This window comes from Amblyomma americanum, chromosome 1 (assembly GCF_052857255.1).
Source record: "Amblyomma americanum isolate KBUSLIRL-KWMA chromosome 1, ASM5285725v1, whole genome shotgun sequence".
In the NCBI taxonomy this organism is placed as follows: domain Eukaryota; kingdom Metazoa; phylum Arthropoda; class Arachnida; order Ixodida; family Ixodidae; genus Amblyomma; species Amblyomma americanum.
Genome location: NC_135497.1, coordinates 179,631,599 through 179,649,198, shown reverse-complemented (window position 1 = coordinate 179,649,198; position 17,600 = coordinate 179,631,599). Strand labels below are relative to the sequence as shown.

The 17,600-nt window shown below is 46.2% G+C and overlaps 1 protein-coding gene across 1 annotated transcript; it reads right to left on the bottom strand.

Moving 5' to 3' along the window:
* On the bottom strand, positions 1–13,866 carry LOC144093866 (tubulin beta-4 chain-like). The gene is made up of 7 exons (XM_077627604.1): positions 13,658–13,866; positions 12,801–12,909; positions 11,284–11,394; positions 2,654–2,898; positions 2,302–2,501; positions 378–814; positions 1–227 (listed from the first exon to the last, which is right to left on the bottom strand). The coding sequence occupies exons 1-7, from the start codon at positions 13,712–13,714 to the stop codon at positions 55–57; spliced, it is 1,332 nt and encodes a 443-aa protein (XP_077483730.1). The 5' UTR covers positions 13,715–13,866; the 3' UTR covers positions 1–54.
* Between the last annotated feature and the right edge of the window lie 3,734 nt (positions 13,867–17,600).

The window sequence follows — 17,600 nt, the reverse complement described above, 5'->3', positions numbered from 1 at the left end:
TCCATGACAAACAAACACTTTATTGTAAACCAAAAAAAAGGCACTGCACACAAACTAGGCCTCTGCCTGGGTCTCCTCGAATTCCCCCTCGTCCTCATCTGGGGCCTCCTGGTACTGTTGGTATTCTGACACCAGTTCGTTCAAGTTGAACTCTGCCTCGGTGAACTCCAACTCGTCCATGCCCTCTCCGGTGTACCAGTGCAGAAAGGCCTTGCGGCGGAACATAGCTGAAAAAATAATAATATATCAAGCAGGCGGGGTCACACTCCTAGAACTGTCCCCGAAAATGCGCTGTTCCAGAAAATCGACAGCAATGGGTACCTACAATGAAAGCATGTGCTTTTAAGAAGCACTTTCAAATCAAACACGATGGTCACCTGTAAACTGCTCGGAGATCCGCCTGAAAAGCTCTTGAATGGCTGTGCTGTTCCCAATGAAAGTAGCCGACATCTTCAGACCTCGAGGCGGTATGTCACAGACAGCTGTCTTTACATTGTCCGGAATCCATTCAACGAAGTGACTCGACTGCTTGTTCTGGATGTTGAGCATCTGGTCATCGACTTCCCGCATGCTCATTCGGCCTCTGAAGACTGCAGCAACTGTCAGGTAACGACCGTGGCGGGGGTCGCAAGCAGCCATCATGTTTTTGGCATCGAACATCTGTTGCGTCAGCTCCGGCACAGTCAGAGCCCGGTACTGCTGGCAGCCGCGGGACGTGAGTGGAGCAAAGCCAGTCATGAAGAAGTGGAGGCGAGGGAAGGGCACCATGTTAACGGCCAGCTTGCGAAGATCAGCATTCAGCTGCCGAGGAAATCTGTGAGGAATGGGACGGTGCTTGATTAGAAGCCCGCTTAATTCACAAGGGGAGAGAGAATTTATGTTGGGCGCTCTTGTTTGGAAGCAGTCAGAACAAGATTGTGGTAAGATTATGGAGCAGCTACAATGGTCAGTGGAGGCATCTTGTAGAATGTCGCGATTGTTGCCGCTGTTCATTCAAAGCTTTTGAATATCGGGTCATCAAATTTGAAATTCAGTTCTCTTCACGCCAGTGCAGACAACGAAGCCCAATGAAAGAACGAACTCATGGAAATTTCAGAAGTGACATAGTTTACACTTTGCCAGTCTGTTCTAGAGAACATTGAAACTGCATGCCTCTTATTTGCCTCAGCCAAATTACAACGGCGGAGAAGCAAACCAGCCCCAGTCAGATAACAAGATTTCTTCTGTTGCTGTTTCGATTCATTGGCAAAATCACAAAAAAATAAAAATGGATTCTTCACATGGTCACTGCTTCGTATCCAGCTTCAAAGGTTATACAAATTACTACATTAGGAAAACATCGATGGGTATTAACTTCACCGGTCTGCCGGTTGTCGTGGCACTTTAAAATTATGTGATCGTTCTGCAGGCCCTAAAACACCATCCCCCAACAATGGCAACCAGTATTCCATACTGACTGCTCAGCAGGCTAATGTGGCTCCCAACTTCCTCAGAAAGTGCCACTATTTATCGAAGAAAAAATTCCATACCAAAACGTGGGAATTTGTATTCCCTTTTCCCGAAGAGAAAACGGGGATAAATGATTTCACTGTACGTGAGGCTTTATATAAAGGTCCTGTACTCTAGGATTAAGGAGCTGAACGAGATAAATGTGCGCTTTATAAATGAGAAACAGTTCAATAAGCATTCTCCACTGACACACACCTAAATTATTTCCAAGAGATTTGAGATGTTTGCTTTGTGAACAGAGTAGTTTTTAATCATTTACAGCGCGAGGCCTTAATTTACCTTTTCGCCTCATGAGTTTCTGAGGTACAGTGGTTAAACACGGACATTTTATTCCCAATGTGTGCAATCGCATGCCATAGATTAGGCGCCACTCCATTATTCCCGACGACAGCCGCCTTCTCGTTATTGCTGCCGTTGCCAAATTCACTTTCCTTGAAGTGCTTTTCAAAGCTTCCTTGAGCAGCTGCTTGGCTGGCTATAGCAGTTGCGGTGTTTGTTAGTTTTTATGCGGACGGTGAGGGTGCTTTTATTTGCTTTCTTGCTCGTCATTGTGTTTTCTGAAAATATCGCCACCACATGCACTTTATACATGGAGATTAGCTGTAGTGTATTACTCTAAATATTTTGTAAAAGACCTTAGCGACCGCAGTCTTTGCAGTGCTTGTTCCATAATGAACCGATCACTACCGTCGGAACTAGCAATTCGGCGGATGCTGTCGACCTCTTTGGGCTCTTTATAAACATGCATGAGGCGCTTAAGTTACCCCTTGAACGAAGCTGCGAAATACTTACCTCAGGCATGTGGTCACACCCGACATCGTTGCAGAAACCAAGTGGTTAAGGTCTCCGTAGGTGGGAGTCGTGAGCTTAAGCGTCCGGAAGCAGATGTCGTAGAGTGCTTCGTTGTCGATGCAGTAGGTCTCGTCGGTGTTTTCCACAAGCTGATGCACTGACAAAGTAGCATTGTAGGGCTCGACGACAGTGTCCGAAACCTAGAGGTAGCCGCAGGAAGAGAATGAGAACTTTGTGCATAACGACTAATCATCAAAATTCAAGGAAGACGCCTTATAAAGCAAGGCCAAAATGTCATGTTTGATTTGTTTCAAAGATGCTGAAATTGGGTCCTGCAGATAATGTCACACACCTTTGGAGAGGGCACTACACTGTAGGTGTTCATGATGCGATCGGGGTACTCTTCACGGATCTTCGAGATGAGCAGTGTGCCCATGCCAGATCCAGTACCACCGCCCAGGGAGTGGGTCAGCTGGAATCCCTGCAGGCAGTCACAGGATTCCGCTTCCTTGCGCACAACGTCGAGCACCGAGTCCACTAGTTCAGCACCCTCGGTGTAGTGGCCCTTGGCCCAATTGTTGCCAGCGCCATTCTGACCTGAAGGGGCGGGTTGTGAAAGGCGTATACTTGCACAAACTGTATCCTGAAGAAAATCAGTACTGGAATAGGCAATAAAGGCAAGCCACTCAGAGACAGAGATCTCCACCGAGGCACTCTTTGTAAACATAGAGGGTGATGGCTGCGTTGTGAGTAGACGCACGACCTGGACAACATTATCATTCGTCATCATCTGCAAAACGCGGCACCTACAAAGCCATAACCTTCATCGCCTTCTCGGTTTGGCGGAGATCCCGGAAGGTTATTTTGAAATAATAGATGCTTTTCGGGATTTGATAAAAGAAATTAATATTGTCGCACGAAGGAGTAGCATATCTGTATTGGACCACGAGATTCCGATTCGCATCTGTCTAGGGTCAGATTTGAAATTTTTGCTTGTTGTTCAGGGTCTGCAGTCTGCTGCATCACACTATCCTTGTCCATTTTGTCGAGCAAACCCACAGACAAGGTGCTCAGTTCTGACAAGTAACAGGAGCTTTAATGAGCCTCCTTTGATCCGCACTCTCGAGAACATGAAAGCTGATTGCTGCGCAGAGGCGAACGGGATGAAAAACGTGCCATTGTTTAACTTCGGCTCTAATTTAGTAATTCCTGATGTATTGCACATGAAGTTAAGAATAGTTAACTGCCTTGTAGATGGATTGCTTTCAGAAGCAGAAGACAGATTACCGTGAAAAAGTCCGCAACCCACGTTGTATGACCATACACGTTCAGGACATCGTTGACGCCATAATTAACTGTGGGATTAAATTTCACGTCTGGGAAACCAATGAAGGAAACAAGGGAAAAACATTCACGTCGGTATCGGGGGGCGATTGTGAGCGCCTGCTGAAAGCTTTGCCTGAAAAACTGGCCGGGAAATTGCACCCTCAAACAGAGGAATAAACTTTGCTCCTTTGGAAGCTTATGCGGAGAATTTTGTACCACCTGGAAAATGATATTGAAGGTCGCTGCATAGAAAGAGAAACCTCAGAATTATTTCACACGTTCTTAGAATTAGGGGCCCAAGGTTGCAAAGGCTATGGTGGCGATAGAGTTACGCCGTACATTCATATTCTGGCGCACCACGCTTCCGCAAAGCACGAAAGGTTCAATTGCCTTGGTTGAATTTCAAGCCAAGGGTTAGAGGAAAAAACGACGTCCTAGAGCATCTACACCATGGGAAGTCTAACATGTGGAATGCAGCCGCTGACGCTCTCAAGCTGGCGAAAAGGCTTGAAGTGAGTGAGAATATCAGACTAAGCCGTGCATATAAAAAGCGGGACCAAGAGTACTGGTTTGAGGGACGTATTCAAGAGACACGGGCGAAGAGGCTACGCTGTGCAGATGAAAAAGTGAGCGAAGGAAACTGTCTACAAAATGTGGACGACATGAATGAAGGAGAATTGCGCACGGAGCTTCGGGCTATGGGAATGTCGACGAAAGTCAAATCAATAGAAAAACTTCGCAACCTTGTAAGGAAAGAAAGAGAAAAGCAATGATTGTAGTCATAGGAGGAGGTAACTGTTATGTGGTGAGATGTGCCTTTTAGTTTTGCGTGTTTCCTCCTGTATTTATAGTGCTGTGTTGTACCTCTAGTTTAGAAAGTGCATCACTGCTTGAAGATGAAGAGTAATGTTCCTGATGCCTTATGTAACCTGCTTCTAAAGGAGTGTTCGGTGTGTACTAAAAATAGTGTATTTGTATTATGTGACTGTTTACCTGCCATATATGCCCTGAGCAATTTTTTGGTGTAATATAAATGTGATATGTGTGTTTTGTAAGTATTCCCGTTGTCACTTTTAAACTGATCTTTTGGCTTGTCTTTGCGTAAAAAAATTCTTTTATGTAAACAAACCATGGATAACAGATTTATAACGCAATCAGTACAGCTAGAAAAAGTACTTGGGGGGGTGTGCTTTGAAAATGAACATGCACACACGCCTTTAAGTTCTGCGGGGCAGCAGGAAAAAATTTTGCAGCGAATTTAAGAAAACTGATTGGTCGTATCGGGCGTAGATCATATGATACTGGCATCAAGTGCACAATGCGCACAAACAGGCTCGAGAAAAGTGACGACAGCAGTACTACGCACATTCAATGCCATCGTTTATGTTCATTTGTATGTCCTTCTTTGCTGACTCATTTTGTTTGGCAACCGATTAAAAGTTTGCCTTGTTCTTTATTCTTTTCGCAAAGTGTTGCTTCTTTTGTATGCCATGTTGCTGTGAAGTGTGTTTAGTTATATTCATATTCGTTACGTTTGGAGTGCATCGTTCTGGTTGTACATGTAACATGAACACAAGGTAATCACGCTATGTGATTCTGACTGTACACATTCTGTTTCCAAATGTTGTATAAAAAGTGTATAATAAAATATTTTATGTCGGCACTATAGCCCTTGTCCTTGCCTTTTTGCGGGGAAGTTATAACCCTTCCGCACCAGCTATCAGATAGTGTGACAAGTGCAAGTTTATTGACAGCGACGCCATGAAAATAGACCTATTACATTTGCTCGATTTCCTCCCCAAGGTGCAAAGGAGAAAAGAAATATAATCTCCAGTGCTTCGAATATTACTGTAAACGTAACAGATCACTTCCCATGAGTGTTATCGTTATGAAGGCTTCCCCTTCATTCATGGTAATTTGCTGACATTGTGCTTTCCGCTACGTGCTATAATGACATCCCCGCCTGCTATAATGACATCCCCGCCTATTTGATATTCTCATTAACTTTGTAACATAGAATACAATTCGTGACTTATATTATTGGTATACATTCCTTTTTAGCGTCTGGTTATTTTTGTTGCGCTCTACCTCTCTATTACAATTGTATTTGGTTTGATTTACCAAACGCTGCTGCTTCCAAAGTAAGCGATAGTATTGTTCAGTGCAGTATAATTAGTTTTTCACCTGACCACAGAAATCAAAGCTGCTGCAGGCAGAGTAACCTGGGAACTGGGAAAAGCTACAATGAAATTATACAAATTAGTTCCATTACAGGCTATGAGGGACAGCGCACTGGAGCGCTTCGAACTAATTCGACCCCCCGGGGGTAAACAGCCGGAGCGTTGTTGCATTTCGCGTACGCTGAAATGTGGGCATAGCGGCTGGGTCCTGAGCCGGCCTCACATCACCCGGCACCCTGTGCAAGACTTTGCCACCCCCCCACCCGCCCCTCTCTCTCTCTTTGAATGTATTTGTGGGGGTGTTTCTCTTGATTTTTATTGGCCGTCCTAACGGGGGGCACTTCTAGTTTTCATTCTTTTAACAGTCTCAATGTAGTATTTGTACTGGCGTGGGCAGGACACTTAGTTGTTTTTTATTTTTCTTCCCCCTCTAATTTATACCCCTTGACATCCTTTGATCTTGCTATTGGCGGTCAATTTTTTACACGTTTTCATAGCATTTTGAAGAAGATGAATCTTAAAAGCATGCTGCTTGCGATAACGCAACTCATCTATTATACTGGTGAAAAAGAAAAATTTATTGCTTAAAATTATTACAGCCCAGCCTCAAAGGACAGATGCAAACGTTCTTCAAAGGAGGCTGTCAAGACAGTCGCTTCAGACGATTGATATGACATCGCGACTAACCCTGTTAATCCGTGGTTAACCCTCTTGCACCTGGCGGCCCCTTGCGATGTCACTCTGGGAGGTGCGGGAGAATTAAATGCGATATCATGACAATCGGCCGACGAAGCAGCGTAGCAGCGACTGGCAGCGTAGCGGCTGGCAGTGCCGCAAACTGCGACAGCCACCATATTTACCATTTATATATACCGCTATGAAATGCTTCCTTGATGACGTCCATGTAAAAGCGCTTTTACGTAGCCCAGAAGTGGACACAATTAAATTCACCAATTTGTTTGCAAAAATGAAAAAAAGTTGGCGGTATCTTGCGGTATCTTTAAAAGCGAAGTTTCGTACCTCAAAAGCGAAGCCTCACTTTTTCAGTTGTGTTACACAGGATGGATCCCGGCAATACATCATGCATGCATATTACAGAAGTCGGAATGAAAGAACAGCAAAAAAAAGTCGCCAATAGCTGCAGCAATAAAAGTATGAATAGTGATCATGCGTGAAATTTTTCATTCATACATTCATACAAATATATTTTCTATAGAAACGAGCACATTTATTAAAATTAGTTGACCAAAACAAAAGGTTCTGAACCCAGGTTAGAACTCTAAGTGCAAACTCGAGTCACCATATTCGGACAACGCTAGAGTCACTAATTTGAAAGCATTACAGGTGAACGTGACAGTAACAACCTGAACGTCTATCTAGACGCTATTTGCTTCTAGACTCCGAATTCTGTGTTCGGCCCGACAACAGCTGAACAGCTTCAGAATGTTTCTGAGTAAAGCTGTATCAAATTTTCTTAAATAAGTATTAAAAGAATAAACTTAAACATTTATATCCGCGAATACATTTTAATGTCGGTCGTTTGAATGCCGCTACGCTCTTTAAAAGTAACAAGAATAGCTAAAATTCAGGCGAGCTAGCTCTTATACCCTAATATATTATGATCACACGCCCCAATAAACTTTTTAGATAATAGCAAAGGGCTGACAATTTGCAAAGTCTCTCCACGACAAGCATATATGAACAGCCACGAATATTTTATGTAGCTGCGTTAATGCATGGTCATCGTAACAACCTTCTTTATTTAAAGTTCCGGTCGAGACACTGCGTTTGAGCTCTGACATGTTTTCTTGTCTGCAAGGCAAAAGTCACCCGATAAAAAGGTAAGCGTCGAAATGGACGCAACTTCAGCAGTCCGAACCATTTCTGCAGCGTAGCACGGTGCCGGGCGCCATCTTTCATATTTTAGGCAATATCACGTTTCAATTAAAAGGCCTCAGGAAGCTTCTCGATCAAAGCTATGCCAGATCGTTGCACACCATTTTAAACACCATATATTTGGGTACCTAAAGCTGGGAAGCATTTTCGATATCTATCCGTGTTACGGTGCTATACAGTTTCAAAGTCTGGAATAATGCCAAACTTTGGCCCCCTCCCGTAGGCAGCATCGTATAATATTCAAACGCGCTGGGAAGCTCGTGTATTAATAGCACAGGACAGAAACTTCGGCACATTCCTCAGCTAAATGTATATTACACAAATCCCCGAAGCATTTTTGTAGGTGATTTTGTTCACATTTTACGACTTTTTTGTACCCTTTCCCATTCAGTTACGCTCCCTGTTGCCGCCACTGCCGGTAGATGGCACAAGTAGTAGATGTCCCAGAAAGCTGGGCATGAAAGAAAGCCATGTCCTGGGCGGAAAAAACAATACCTATGCTGCGTGGTGGAGGTAGCGAGAAGAGAGATAAACAACGCTCAACACAGTTGAAGTTAACAGCTTGCGGAAGTTCCCGATAATGCGACGGGTGAAAGAAGTTGAAAATATATGTTCACGTCTGCAAACAATTCAACAAGTCATGACTCGCATTGTACTAGGCTACAGAACACAATCTCTCCAGCGAGTCCCTATGTAAAACGGGTGACAAATGACAATACCAGTTGTTGGGCGAGTTGGTGCTGACGATGATCCATAACAGCGCGACAGACGGGACAGAGAAGAGGAGACACAACACACAGCGCTGTGTGTTGTGTCTCCTCTTCTTTGTCCCGTCTGTCGCGCTGTTATGGATCATGACAAATGACATGAACACAGGGGAGGGAGAACCGCCAGTTGTGCTCATATCCTGTGTTATATTTGTCTGTAATATTTTGTTTTATGCCGGATTGTCCCCGCAGACGGCCGCCTTCCTTCCTTGTGTAATGCGCCACCTATGCGTTTTGCTGAGTGATGTGGTGTTGTGTCAAATGCGGATGGAATTTTTTGTAGCGAGAGCTACGCTAGGCTATAGCCAGCGGCCCATTTCGGGTAAGCGTGTCTAGTCACTACTGCGCTTGAGCCACTAGTTGCACCGAGCAATAGGTGTTCCGCCGCTGCGTCGCGCCACACCTTTCCTTAAATTCGATTTTCATGTTTTCTTTTTTCTGGTTTCCATCCCGCCTTTATCCATTCGATCTAGTGTCCACCGAGACATATGAGACAGTTGCTGCTCCATTTCCTTTCCTAAAAAAAAAAATGAGCCGCCGGCGCTCATTTGGTGCATTGGTGTTGACAACGTAGAGGCCGTTCATTTTTACGAAAGGAAAGGCGCACAACTGGCTCCCTGGGTCAGTGGACACCTCACTTTCGCTTTCATGCAACATGGCGTTGGCATGCAACTGGAAAAAATTAATGTGGATTAGCTCAGTTAATCTAGGGTATACAAAGCGAAAGGTGTCGGCGTTCACTGTGTTCTTGGCGTTGACGATGTTCTAGACGACGATGGAGTTGTACAAAGGAAGGGCGCATAACTGGCTGCCTGGATATGCGGACGCCTCATTCGTGATTTGATGCACGTGGCAGTGGTGGGAGAGAGATGGGGCCTGAATGCAATAGCGCTGACAGCGTTGTGGCTGACATGCGGCACTGCAGCAATAGCTAGGCCGCTGCGTTCGTTTGCTGATCAATATCTCGCGATCAACCATTAACTGCGTGCCACCTCCAAGGGTGGCAGGGAGGGCACGCTGCCTATCCAGTGTGGGGAACCCACGTGCATGAATGCGAGATTTAGGTCTCCACTGACCCACGGAGCCGGTTTTGCGCCGCGGTGGCTCAGTGGTTAGGGCGCTCGGCTACTGATCCGGAGTTCCCGGGTTCGAACCCGACAGCGGCGGCTGCATTTTTATGGTGGAAAAACGCTAAGGCGCCCGCGTCTTGTGCCATGTCAGTGCACGTGAAAGATCCCCAAGTGGTCGAAATTATTCCGGAGCCCTCCACTACGGCACCTCTTTCTTCTTTCACTCCCTCGTTTATCCTTTCCCTTACGACTCGGTTCAGGTGTCCAACGATATACGGGACAGATACTGCGCAATTTCCTTTCCCCAAAAACCAATTATTACATTTATTATTACGTCATTCCTTTCGTGAAAATGAACGGCCTTTTCAAAGTTGTCAACGCCAATGAACTATGAACACCGTCGGCTGACTAGTTTTGTTTGGTTTTTGAGGAAAGGAAATGACACAGTAACCGTCTCACATATCTCGGTGGACACCCGAACCGAGCCGTAAAGGAAGCGATAAAGGAGGGAGGGAAAGAAAAAAGAGAAAACTGAAAATTGAAAGTTGGATTTTGAGGAAAGGCGTGGCGCTGCGCAGCGGCGGACACATGTGGCTCGATGCTACTAGTGGCGCATGCTCAGTAGTGACTAGGGAGCGAGAACGAGAGAAATATGCGCGGTGAGCCGCGCGTTGTGACGTTATGTACTTCCTCGGAGCACCGCCACGGCGAAATCGCAAGTTTGCGGCCAGTAAAGCCATCACTTTCAAACCCCATTTGATTGCCTTCCGCACTTTGGATATGCAGCGCGTTCACCCTGCCTCTGTGGTAGGTTGCAGTTGATGATCGCGAGAGGTTGATCACCCAATGAACGCTGCGGCCTATTACTGCAGTGCCGCGTGTCTACCACGAAGTTATCAGGGCTAATGTATGCAGAGACCCACCGCGATGACTCAGTGGTTAGGGCGCTCAGCTACTGCTCCGGAGTTCCCGGGTTCGAACCCGACCGTGGCGGCTGCGTTTTTACTGAGGCAAAACGCTAAGGCGCCCGTAGGCTGTGCGATTTCAGAGCACGTTAAAGATTCCCAGGTGGTCGAAATTATTCCGGAGCCCTCCACTACGACACCTCTTTCTTCCTTTCTTCTTCACTCCCACCCTTATCCCTTCCCTTACAGCGCGGTTCAGGTGTCCAACGATATATGAGACAGATACTGCGCCATTTCCTTTCCCCAAAAACCAATTATTATTAATGTATGCAGCCCACATGTCTTCACCATCGTCACGTACCTCGAAGGGCGAGTGAAGCGTCCACTGACCCGGGGAGCCAGTTTACGCACTTCCTTAAGCGTCTAGAACGGTGTCCACGTCAATGAACACATTGAACGCCGACAGCTTTTGCCTTGTATATCCTCGATTCCAATTCATTTTATTTTCGAAATGGCCCATGTGTTCCCTCTCTCGTAATATGCTCTTTTCACGGCGCACTACATTCTTGATGAACCACCAAGCTTGCGTCTCAATCTTGGCGGCCTAGGTTTCGCAAGGAACTGATGAGAATGTTCATAGATCAAACTCAAATTACTTGATTGCGTGGCTTTATTAAACTGACTGCCACTCGGACTGGATTATACTGAGCGAGGATTCGCTGTGCGTACAGAGATGTGGGTACAAATTTAGCCAGTTGTGCGCTTTAAAGATTAGTCTATACTGTGCGCTCTTGTGGGAGTGTTTATGTAGTAGGTTTTAAGCCGAGAAGCGCCTTACCGAACACAAAGTTATCCGGCCGGAAGAGTTGTCCAAACTGTCCCGAGCGGACGGCGTCCATGGTTCCCGGCTCCAAGTCAACCAGGATGGCCCGAGGCACGTATTTACCTCCTCAAACAAAAAACAAATATCACTTAGCGGCAGCAAAGATACCGTGCAGTTATTACAAGTACCTGCGTCACAACAAAGCCAGTTAAAGAAATGAAATTGGAGCGCGCCAACTGTAGGCGTCATAGCAAATAAAAGCGGCACTACTAGGTCCTTGCGCCACCCTCCGGCCTTTAAACAGCAGATCCAGTTATATTTAATAATAAAATATTTAAATATCTTTCAGCAGAAAAACATAAGGTGAAATGTTGATAGATAAATTGAGATGGATCAAAATGATGTCACTACATTAACGTCCTGTTGCGACTCCTGTTTCGATTCTGTTCCGTATTACTAAAATTACAGTGTCCTATATGGGATTAACATTCCGAATTCTGTACATGGGCTGTCATCAACGCAGTAGTGCCGGCCTCTGGATAAATTTGCACCACCTCGGGTTACTTTACGCGCAATAAGAGCGCAGAACACACGGCTCTTTATGATCTCGCCTCCATAGAAATGCGTCCGCCGAATCATGGATGTCATGATCGAGCCCCTTCCAAATGAAGCACAGCGGCAGTATTAGCAAACATAGAGTTAAAAACTCCTTACAAACTCACTGCAGCAAGAGGAAACGTAGTAGAGGGGAGACGTACTATGTCTTCGTCAAACCTGACGAGGGAATTCAGAACCCGGGTTCGAACCCGACCGCGACGGCTGCGTTTTTATGGAGCGCCCGTGTGCTGTGCGATGTCAGTGCACGTTAAAGATCCCCAGGTGGTGGAAATTATTCCGGAGCCCTCCACTACGGCACCTCTCTCTCCCTTTCTTCTTTTACTCCCACCTTTATCCCTTCCCTTGCGGCGCGGTTCAAGTGTCCGCCGATATATGAGACCGACACTGCGCCATTTCCTTCCCCCAAAACCAATTATTATTATTATTATTAAAAACTCATTCGCGTTGTGAACATTCATTGCCTATGAGAAAAAAGCTTCTGGTCAAGAACCTTCAAGCTAATCCCTGCGGGACATGGGGCAATGCAACCTGAAAAGCTGCAATAGCCTAACATAACGTGCCGCAAGCAGAAGAGGTCACTAGACTTGCACTTCGACCTAACTAGGTTTGCGCGATCGGTTGTAGAATTTAAAGCTTGAAGAGCAAAGGCCTGCCGTTGAAGAAGCTCCATTGACAGGCCAGATGTCAGCTTAACAGCACAAACACCGCTATTAAGGCAGGACCGAGAATAAGGGACAACCATAGACACAGCGTTCGGTTTTGTCTTTCGTTTGCTGTTTCCGTTGAAGTCATGTGCCAAACGGCCCGGAAAATTTCCGTAATGCTTAGCAGTGCGAAACAGCCGCAAGGCAAGATCAACTCGACAGGGAAGCTTAAAAGTGAAATTATCAACCGCAATACAGCCAGATGCGTACCGGAGGCCTCATTGTAGTAGACATTGATGCGCTCCAACTGGAGGTCCGAATCGCCATGGTACGCCCCGCTTGGATCGATGCCATGCTCATCGGAAATCACCTCCCAAAACTGCAGACGGGAAAAGATTTCAGTAATCAGAGTGGCGTCACATCGTGCAGTGGCGGCAGCCAAAGCATATTTAGAGGCTGTAATTCACAGCGAAAGCAACATAACTGCTACAGTTCCACTTGTCAACTGGTTTTTGTAGTCAAATCTTCAACCGCCATCGATTCTCACCCGCCATGTGTCTTGCTGATGGCGGAAACCCGGCAGGGCCTAAGATCACTTGAGGCCTTTGAATTGCATCATACGCGAAAACTAGGTCGTGCGAAAAAAAATTCCGGCAAAGAATCCTCGCCCGTCGCTTTGCGGCAGTCATTTGCCATAAAACTGTTCCATGTCACCTCTCCGCCAAGACCTATTGTCTCGAATTTTTTACAACCGGGAATAAAGTATGAGCTATATGCCATAAAGCAACAACAATATCTCAACGCTCTCAAAGCGCGAGCAGTAATTAAAAGGTCAGAGCGAAAGGAGTGGTCATGAACAAGAGATTCGATGAGCATTAGCTAGGGCTCAACATTGTCCAACGCAAAGAGGCCACAGCTTAGAACGAAAGCAGTACGTCTGGTAAAAGCCGCGACTGCTTTACAGGCGATTGCTTTCGCCCGTATCCTGAAACGAGATTCTAGTACGTGGCGTTTAGGACACAACGTAATCACCAACGTAAAACGCGCCGGGACCGGCACTGGGACAGAATGGCAACCGCGATCCCCTGAGCCGTGAAATAACCCGCGAGGTGGTAGAGGTGGCTTACCTTCGCCCCAATCTGGTTGCCACACTGGCCTGTCTGGATGTGTACTATCTCGCGCATGTTCGATGCCACTCCGAAACTCAGCTGTCAAGATGCCGACTGCCTGCCCGGGTCAAGGGTCCACGTATTTGTAGCCTTGCGCCGCATCAACGCTCACTTCTTCCTCAACTCTGTTCATATGTGTACGCGTGTCGACTAAATAGCGCATAAAGTAGTTCCGCAGCCTGTTCCTGCCATGGTAAATGCGTTTCAGAGCTTATATATAAGGCCTTCAGTTCACGTACAGGATGCCGTGTAAAGGATATGCGCCGTACAACGCGAACTATTTTTCGTTTCGCAAAGCTTCCGGCACAACGGGGTTCTCTCAACTGGCTGCAGGGGCAAACTCGGCCTCTTCAACTTTCTTTTCTCGGTGCTCGAAATTGGTTTCGCTCGAAAGAACAACGTGCATTCTGCAGCATAATTTTTTCAGTTTTCTAACCTTTCGATTTGTGCGCGTGCGGTCGGTTCTAAAGTTTGAATGTTACCGACCGATTGGAAAACTTTATTTTATCATCATCATCATCAGCAGCAGCAGCCTGACTGTAGCCCCAAGAGGTTAGAGACCTGACTCCAGGGCCTCATTATCTGTTCCAATCGGGGTTGCCTGGTCGATCAGTCTGCGCTGGTCATCCTGGTTTGTGCTCTCGAAACAGTGGCTTCCCATTGGGAGGAAGGGGTTGGGTGTGGGTATGGGAGGTTGGGTTGGGGGTTTGGGTGGGTCATTATCATCATCGTCGTCATCAGCCCAAACTACGCTCACTGCAGGACAAAGGCTTCTCCCATGGCTCTCCAATTATTCCTGTCCTTTGCCAGCTGCGCCCACCTTATGCCTGCAAACCTCTTAATCTCATCCGCCCACCTAACCTTCTGCCAAACGTTGCCAGGTTCAGATTGGGTGGCTATGTGCCAATATATGCATGGTGAACAGCAAGCTATTAACACAGACAATTTGCGCAGAAATTGTTCATCCGGGCAGTGATTTTACTAGGTATAATAATCGATACTTTTGATGGATCATGGAATTCTTTAGTAAATGTGGATTCACAATACGGGCCTCTTGCCGTTCCTTGGTCCGGGCGGCGTTCTGCTTTCGGTGCGTTAGGTATGCACACTGCCCGCGGACAATTGTCTGATGTTGGTGAACGTAGCACGGCGACTGGCCGTGCGTATGCCTAATCCACTTACAGCCGCTTGCTCCGACCTCCAGCACCACAGGTGCTGATAACAGGATTAGACATGCGCATCAAATTTCACTGTGCGACGTTCACCAACATGGCAGCCAAGGATCCGGGGTCCGCCGTCAGAAAAAAGGATATCGGAATTTCTGCTGGAACCCCTGGTGCGCAGATAACCGGGGCCAATGTACCCTGTCCAATCCCCCACCGTGGGTACGTACCATTCAACCAGAGGCCAAAATCATCATCATTATCATCATCATCATCATCAACCGGGGCCAGGCCAGATACGGGCCAGGCGCGAACTCAACGAACTGAAAGGAGAACGTCACGCGAAGCCTGTTTCGCGACACAAAAACTGGTCTCCAGATTTTCTTTTTTGTAATTGTCGAGTTTAACATCTCGAACCGACACATGGGGTATGAGGAACACTGCAGTGGAGGGCTGCAGAATAATGTAGCCCAAATGGGGATCTTTAACATGCGCCACTTGTCGCTGCAGCACACGGGCATTTTTGTATTACGCCTCCATCGAAATATGGCCGCCGCGGCAGGAATCGAACTGGCGACCTTGGTATCAACAGACGACCGCCAAAGGCACTGCGGCGTCTCCGATATGGGGTTCATTGTGTAAACAGACCTTAACATAACGTAAGAGGAACAAAATTAGAGCCTTCCTCAATAGCCATGGATATCCGCATACCTAGTGTACAAAACTAAGAGAAAAATGCTTGCATTTGAGCCTTCTCCGTGCTGTGCATCAAAACAGGTGTTTAAAAACACTTCCTGTGAATTAAACATCAGGCCCCAGCAGCAAAACAGACAATTCCTTACCAGCATTTGTAACGGTGGCAAGCTGAGTGCGATTTGGTACGGGCCTCCTTACGCTCGAAATTGTTCATTAACTGGATTAAATATGCTGAGGATTTTTTGTGACAGCATGACTGTGACCCCTATCTCGCGAAATTCAGTACATACAATTTTAACAGCTTTTCAGAGTATGTTGCACAGCTTGCGCGTTGCTTCCCGCGTTAAGGCTTCCAAGATGCCCGCAGCATCGAGCAGGCGTTTCCATTACGCTCGTTCAACCAGGATCTGTTGTAACGATACTCACGCATTGTAAAAACGAAGTGAGTACACAAAAAGAGACGCGACTACAGTGAGGAGAGCACTGGATTTGTCGTAATGTCTTCCCTTCTGCCGTAACATGGGCTTACGTTTTGCGCTTGTATATTTACAAATGCGACACCTACCCCAAACCCGATCTGCGCTGAATAATAATAATAATTGTTTTTTTTGGGGAAAGGAAATGGCGCAGTATCTGTCTCATATATCGTTGGACACCTGAACCGCGCCGTAAGGGAAGGAATAAAGGAGGGAGTGAAAGAAGAAATGAATAGGTGCCGTAGTGGAGGGCTCCGGAATAATCTCGACCACCTGGGGTTCTTTAACGTGCACTGACATCGCACAGCACACGGGCGCCTTAGCGTTTTTCCTCCATAAAAACGCAGCCGCCGCGGTCGGGTTCGAACCCGGGAACTCCGGATCAGTAGTCGAGCGCCCTAACCACTGAGCCACCGCGGCGGGCACCTGCACTGAAGGAGTAGGTGATTTGTAGTCAACCGTGTTTGGTTGTCGTTGGTCTCGCAAGGTTAATGACTAACTCCCATAAAGAGGGATCAGCTCAGAATCCGGCGAAGGCCAAGAAGTGCGTAAAAAGTGTGCCTTATATTATTTAAAGGAAATTTGAGTTTTTAGAGATGAACACATCGCGGAACGTCGCAAACCTCGTCTTCCTCATCTTTGGGTGAATCATGAGCTTGCCGTTAAAAAATATAAACACTGATCGAACTGTTCGTTTATGCGGTTGAATGTAAGTAAATAAATGTTATTTGACTCATTCATTCGTTGTGCTTACCCAAATGAAGCTTTAGAATTTGCATACGCTCGGAGTGCCTTGTGCTTGTAAGTAAATGGAACGAGGAAAACTCTACGGACGAGGATGATGAGCGCAGTGTAGGTCGTAATTTCTAATCTGTAGCATATTTCCTTGCCCCATGAGATGCCTAGCATTTCCTGTATGCTGAGAAAGAATTTGATATATATATATATATATATATATATATATATATATATATATATAGCAAGCGGCTCTTTTAGGGGGAGGGGCAGAAATTCTGTAACATATACTATTGTTTCTGGTATACAGTCTGCGAGTTATACATGCTAAAAAATTTATATTTTGCGCTTTGCGGACCATCTGTATATATGCACTGCACAGCATTTTTTCCTTTTCAGCATCGCTGAATGTGGCACAAAGTTCGCGAAGCTTACTCTATTGCCACGTTTTGTGATACTTGAACTGCGCCAAATATAATTTTATGTGCTGTTCGCACGCCTGATTCTGATAGTGTATGTAACGAGTGCGGAAAGTCTAGTATTTTTTTTTCTCATCAGCCTTCTCCAGACTCATACGTTCCAGAACCCAGGTATGTGTAGTCTTTATTATTCGTCACACTATTCAAATGTGTGCAAGCTATGTCACCACAACGCGGATCTCAACCATATATATTGGAAATGCCCTTTTGCCCCCCTGGAGGGAAAAAATTCTGTCGCTTGACCAATGGGAGCCTCTCCTATTCAGCACCGATCTGATGATTCAGACAAAGGTCGTACAACTGGCCGAAGACGCCGCCACAAGCCAGGACATTCTGGCTGTCGTTTAGGCGA